The sequence below is a fragment of the Rhea pennata genome, chromosome 7 (genome assembly GCF_028389875.1).
Source record: "Rhea pennata isolate bPtePen1 chromosome 7, bPtePen1.pri, whole genome shotgun sequence".
Taxonomy (NCBI): domain Eukaryota; kingdom Metazoa; phylum Chordata; class Aves; order Rheiformes; family Rheidae; genus Rhea; species Rhea pennata.
In genome coordinates this window covers 35844293-35851107 of record NC_084669.1, presented here as the reverse complement: position 1 = coordinate 35851107, position 6815 = coordinate 35844293, and the positions used below count along the sequence as shown (strand labels likewise).

Genomic DNA, 6815 nt, shown 5'->3' with positions numbered 1-6815 from the left:
AAGTTTGCACCAAAATACAATTGTTCATACTTCACATTATCTGAATAAGTTGTCCCGATGGCCACATTAACGTAAGTTTGGAATTCTAGTGATTTGTGAACACAGAAGGCAGCGTATTACCCACTTTCAACGAAACAAATTGTGTCCTGCGTCTTAGTAATTATAATATAGAAAATTAATACTTGTGTTGTCCATTCTTTTTTTGGACTAAAGTCTTTGAAGTAATTACACATGCTAGCTAGGAAAGAAGTCAAATTTAATTAAAGGAGGCTTACAATGGTAGCATTTTCTCCATGTAAGGCATTATTCTGACATCTACTGGCCTGGTACCCAACCATACATTTTAATACACAGCATTTGTTATTAAAAAGGAGCATATATATTAATCCAAAGATAAGAACAATTAAAGGAACACAAATGACATACATTTAAAACAGGCCCATATATCTTCATATAAATCTCACAGCCCTGCCAATATTTTGGTAGGTTTCTATTGCTTTCTTAACTCATCTGAACTACTGTATATCATGAGGCTTTAATACAAGCAGCTTTAGGGAAGAAAGTTACATTAGGGAAAGTTGTGACAAGTAAAAAAAAATCCAAGAAGTTTTTTTTTTTTAAAAAAAAAAACTTTTACTTGCAAAATTAAGCAGCATGCTATTTTATGATTTATATTTGAATTTAAAAAGACTAATTAGACTGAAATAAAAATAAAACCTAAAAATGGCAATTCTATAAATAATGAAAATTTTGATTTCACTAGACTTTAATGAAAAACATTTGGTAATTAAATACTTGCTACTGTTCATTATGTTGATGAACTTTATTAGGGTTAAAACTATAACAAAGTTCATCCTAAAACATTTTGCAATGCAAAATTATTTTCACTCAAGGAGTGTCTCGTAAATTGAATGCTAAGAATTACAAGCAACCTTCAGAAGCAGACACTCACATTCGTAAAACTTTATACATCTTTTGGAACTAAGATATTTATACTACTAAAATCAAACATGCATTACTTCCCATACATTCTGGTATCATGATTTATATTACATTATGTAACACCATTCTTCTAAACAGCAGCAGTTTTATCATACGTTTGCCCCATTTTCTTTGGATTTCTGATCTTTATCTTCATTCTTCACAACATCCTTTAAAAGAAAAAAAAAAAAGAGAGAGTAACAAAAGTTCCAGAAGTGAGATTTCTGATGCAAGATGTAAAGCAGTGTAAGGGTAAGGTAGTGTGCTGCATCTACTTTTGATACTGTGTGAACTGCCTTACTCAATTTAGTGTATCCCTAAAAAGCTAATGGGGCATACTATTAAATGCATCTTGTGAGCTTGTAAAGAGAAGTATAAAAAACATCCCCAGAAGTCTCACCTTGTATTCCTTTACAGGCTTTAAGGGAAAAATCAGATTTTTTTCCTGCAAAATCCACTATGCTAAGATAATATATAACAGAGCTAATACAAAACACACTTACGTTGATTGGTTAGCTCTCTGAAAACCCTAGGGTTACAAAAAAAATTCATCACCAAAATATCAGACAAAGGCTATTTATCTGAGCTAAGATCTTAGGAATAGGGGGTTATGTAGCACCTTCAGCAGCCAGTTCTGATGGAAGTGGCAAGTCCACAAGCTGCAGTGCAGCACAGGACTGACGACAAAGTCACTGACGACAATTAGATGGCTGCAAGGTATTTCTACATCAATTTAATAAGCTACTATGACTGATATGATGCTTCAGTTGTATCCTACAAGAAAAAAAAGAAGTCAAAGACTTGACAAGGATCCTAGTTTGGTTTTTGAGCCTCTGCAGAGTCTATTGTCTCCTCAAAATAAAGACAGACACAACTCCAGTTTGCCACTGAGTAGCCTCCAATAACCGACATCTATTCAAGCCTTATTTAACGGGGCTTCACAAAATTCCTGGGATATACACAAGTTATTTTCCATATAGCGAGAGACAGAATTAAGCAATTTGTTCAGGCTTGTTTTACTGGAATAAAAAACTGAAATACCTAAATTTTGCCTTGAAAAACAGAAGTCTTATTTCTAACTGAACAGAGGGGAATATAGAAAAGTTGCACTGAAAGGGTCCACTAAAATATTATGATGGCTTGGAATTTCTATTTAAAAAATACATAAAAGCTCAGCCAGGAACTTCTTATCTTCCAAGCTTAGAAAAGTATACTGTGTGCGTACATATGTATACACACTTCTTAAAAAAATTAGTACCTCATTTAGCATCTCATACAATGTAAGGTATTACTGATTCAAATTCACATAGAAATTTAATTCTGAAGTTTTTGTTCATATTTAGTTTACCTAAAAATTTAAATTTAGTTTACATAAAAGTTTACATACAATAATCAAAGACGGAATTACAAAAATTCTAACCTGCTTAAGAACACTGTGTATTTCATCCATAACAGTAGCTAAGTTTTTGATTGTCTTATTCAGCTGACTCTCAAATTGCAGATTTTTATCATCCGAGATCTTTAAATTTTCCTGTAGTTGGCCAAGATCCTTTTTGACCTCTTTGAGTTCCGTAGATAGATTTTTGTTAGAATTCTCCAGCTGAAGTATAGTCTTCTCATCCTCATCTAAAATTAAAGTCAAAGTCACTTCCTAGGCTATGTACTCTGTGTCTTAACATTCCATTTACACAACACCAAAATTATTAAAAGAACATTTAGAGTATATTGTGTTACCATTTGATAATATGCAATTCTGACTACATTTGAAAAGCAGTTTTATATTTAACTTGACTGAAAGAGATGAAAACGATTTCACTGTGTGCAACAACTGTACTCCAACTGTTGCTGGTGTGAAAGGGCTTCCAAGGGCTTGGGAAATAATAACAAAAAAAAACATATGACAGTGTGCAAATAACTAAGAACACTGGGTCACAAGTATTACACATTGTTTTATCTGCTAAAGAAGTCCTACAATTTTGCATTCATAGAAGTACTACCTTAAAAGCAGTGCCCCACCTGTTTTTTCTTCTAGTAACTGAAGCTTTTGTTCTATCTCTGCCCGCACTCTTTCACTTTTCTCCAGCTTCTGCAAAAGGCTCCCAACATCCACCATAGCTCCATTGTACACTATGAGGCCAACATTTTCCTCCAGCGTTTTTGATTCTTGCTTTATTGTAGGAGATGGTAACAGTAATCTGTTTCCTACAATTGATTAAGTAGTATTAAGAAATAATCATTATATCATTTTTCAGTTGCCTACAGTTAGTTCCAATGACCAACCTTAAGAACATCTTTCATTAGTTTAAAATAATACACCATACTAATTCAGGAGTCACACCTCTTTAACATTACAGAATCAAGATCTTAACATGGTTTCTTCATATGCGTGAAAGAAATACAGATTCACGAAGTTTGGTCTATCCCTCGCTTCTCTCCTCTTTCCTCCCTCTCAGTGCCCCTGCCCCCCCCCAAAGTATTATACTCTTCCATGACATTCTTGCATTCCTTCCTGCAGTAACTGTCTTCCAAGAATCAAGCAAGCTCCATTCTACTACCTGCAGGACCTGCATTGATCTTCATGACTGCAAAGATACTGTAAGAACATGTAACGTTGTTAATGAACATTCAAAATTAACCTCAGTCCCCCTTTTTGGTCCAAAAGATATTCTGAGAATTTATGCTATAAATATAATCCAGGACTTGCTGGAAGTCAGAAATATTGTAGTTCATGAACTGCTCAAGGTTTACTTTTCTCAAACAGGTAAATTCTCTGCAGACATCTCAAAACTCTCGTATCATTTGCACAGAAACAATTCTTCATGGATTCGTACAATCCAAAAAAAAAAAAAAAAATACTACCTAACATATCTTCCTGTAGTTCTTCAGACTCCTCTTGATTTTCTTCATCTTTAGAAGTATCTGTTAGTCTTCTGTAAAAGCAGGATTCTCTAAGTACTACTTTATTAAGTAGCTTTTTGACCTAAAACACAGCCATAGAAAGCAATACTATGTTACTCAAGTAATGCAATGAGTGCTAATGCAGAACAGTCAGCATACTACCTAAACAGGTGTTTTATTTTGAAACCCTACTTCAAGAAATAGCAAAGCATTATAACATATTGAGCTTAAAAACATAAATAAGCTAGGAAAAAGTTTTTTGAGACACTTAGCCTTATTAAGAACTGGAAACTGTATCTTTTCATCGTAAAACAATTCACAAAACATTAAACTAGAGCATCTTTGCAACTAGAAAGCAGGATACCTAGAAATTAAAGTATATAAGCAACAGCCTTCAGAACTGGTTTCTACCCACATCCTTAGAGCATTCCTTGTAGTATTTTCAAAGACATTTCTACTGCTATACAAAACCTGAGCACGTGACAGGTGTAGTCCAAGAGTGTACAGTATCTCCTCCATGTCCTTTTCCAGAAGATATCCACAGTGACTTTGATCAAAATAAACAAAAGCCATCAGAAGATCCCTATTAACAGTTATCATCTGCATCTTGTCTTTCTCCTACAAAACATTCATTGCGTGGCCATTAGGAAGTTACAGTATCATTTTTCCATTGCCTACTAGAAACGAGTAAACATTTAAGTTAATAAGGAAATCTTCCTCAGTTCTTGTTATCATTTTTTTCAGTTAAGTAATTAATACAACTAGTATTTATCTCCTGGGCACAAACATAACATAAGCAAAGCATTTAGGACAAAACTTACAAATATTTAACGGGACTAGAGCACAATGGACAACAACATCTGGCAGATATAGCTTCCTTTTGTTCAGATTAGCATGCCAAAAAGCCTGAAAAATTAACCTAACTTAAAAAAAAAATGAAGTTCCCATAGCTATGTAGTGAATGATCATCCAGGTCTAACAGCTGTGACCATTCTGTACTGCGTGTTTTGCCATTACTCATATTCCTACATTTCTTAATTTTTGAGAAACAAAAATAGTCAGAAACCTGTTTTTATTCTTGCACCTATAAAGTTTATGCATAACCAATCCTATTTATGCTCTTTCTTAATCTGAACTGTGAATGCAAGCTACTTTTCTGTCATGGTAAGGCGAAGGCACACATCTCCCTATAGGGAGATAGGTAAATGCTGCATAATGATTACATCCTTCTTCTTACAGGGATATGTAGAAATGCTACCTAATGATTCCAGGCATTATAATTGGCAAGCCAGTTTTCTTTAAATCAAGCTAAGCTTCTGCTTTTCTTACATAAGAACAGTCATTGAAGACTGGCTAAAATAATCATATTCACTGCCTCTCATGTGCACGTGCAGCCCTCAGATCTTTCCGACAAATCAGTATCTTCTAAGAAAGTTTCTCCAGCAACTTTCACTCAGCAGGCATTTAAACATAGTGAAAGTTGATTTTAAGAATCTTGCCCAAAGCTGTCACGTTCACTGATTTTTATATATGCAATGTTTCAGTCTAGAAGTGTTAAAGGAAACCAAGGAGTGAAAATAGATTCTATTATGAGAATAAAGGTCAGCTCTACTTAGGATATCTCTAACAAGGTTATAGGTAGTTGTTAAGAAACGTGCTAATTACTTTGTCTTTAGACGATCTCTCTTTACAGTGCCTATTCCCCTCTCTTCTGTCTTCTCGTTTGTTCATTTCCTCTTCATCCCGGTCTATAAAAAAGAAAGAAAATTAAACATATTCACAGCAAATGTTTCTACAGTTATTATCACAAAGATACATGTTTTCATTAAAAAAACCCAAACATCTGGAAATATAATATTTCCCCAAACAAAAGAAAGATCAAATGGCATTTTAAGTTAGTCTCGCTATAATTTCATTTTTCTCCTGTCTTACTTAAACATAAGAGACTTACTAATTTTACCGTGTAAAATCTTAAGTTTTCACACACAGGACAGAAGAGAAGAAATAAATGATTATGAGGTCAAAATAAGTTGTGCCAACATAGTATATTTAAGTGGTGCAAAAAATCACCCCAGTTCTCCCTAAAGGGGCTTGGTAGAGTCAGCATTCAGCTACGGTTGTTCCTATTAGGACAGAACTAATACTGTTTACTGTCAAATATTTTACATCATAAAAACTATATCAACCATGTAATTAAAAACATGTGTTTACGTTAACGTCTGAGCGAGATTTTTCATTACTGGTATATTTGATCCTAACTCTTAGATTCTTCAAATGTTAGTGATTACAGCACTTGTTAGATGTGAAGGACAAAAGTGTTTTGTTGTTTTCGTGTGTTTAAAAGCAGACAATACTAACTGCATCTAAAATGAAAAAGAAGACTCTGACAACTGCACAGATGAACTATGCCATGCAGCTCTGTGCCTTGTATATAAGTTTTTGGTCAGAGAATTATGTGCCAAATCAAGCTTCAAGAAACAGCTCACCTTTCTTGTGAGGAAAACTTTGAAAAAATCAGACACTGCAATATTTGTCTATTTTTGCCAACATGTTTCTGAGAACCACAAGCTTTTTCATGTACCTCCATGGCATGCTGGATATATTCTCACCAACTCTGACTGGAAATGGCACAAGGACAGCTTATGGGAAAGAGCAGCACTTGTACAGAAGAGAATAGCCCACAGAACTCGCGTAGGGGCCAGATAATAAGCAAATAAGAGTTATTTGGAAACCAGAGCACCAAGTTTTTAAGGTTGGTGCAGCTGAAACGCTGAAAACGTTAGCTAGAAATGATGGGACTGCAACTAAGCAGTTTAAAACCACATCTCCAGCAAAAATTGCCCCCTCCCCCCCCCCCCCCCAAAAAAAAGTACAAACTAAAAATCCCACAACATATCTTTAGTCCTTCCTGCATCTCTGAGCAGGGAAAAAGGGGA

The 6815-nt window shown here is 34.6% G+C and overlaps 1 protein-coding gene across 5 annotated transcripts in view; it reads right to left on the bottom strand.

Annotated features, from left to right (window-relative positions):
- Nucleotides 1-237: 237 nt before the first annotated feature.
- Nucleotides 238-6815, bottom strand: part of CCAR1 (cell division cycle and apoptosis regulator 1) — a 28697-nt gene continuing 22119 nt past the window's right edge. For 4 of the 5 annotated variants that reach the window (XM_062580286.1, XM_062580284.1, XM_062580288.1 and 1 more), the window contains 6 exons: nt 5545-5627; nt 4351-4497; nt 3841-3961; nt 2998-3183; nt 2402-2607; nt 238-1151 (listed from right to left, as the gene is read on the bottom strand). In XM_062580286.1, the coding sequence (XP_062436270.1) occupies nt 1092-1151; nt 2402-2607; nt 2998-3183; nt 3841-3961; nt 4351-4497; nt 5545-5627 (803 nt within the window). In that variant the 3' untranslated portion in view covers nt 238-1091. Of the gene's footprint in view, nt 1152-2401; nt 2608-2997; nt 3184-3840; nt 3962-4350; nt 4498-5544; nt 5628-6365; nt 6498-6815 lie in introns of those variants that run through there. The other variant, XM_062580289.1, reaches the window with a different exon arrangement.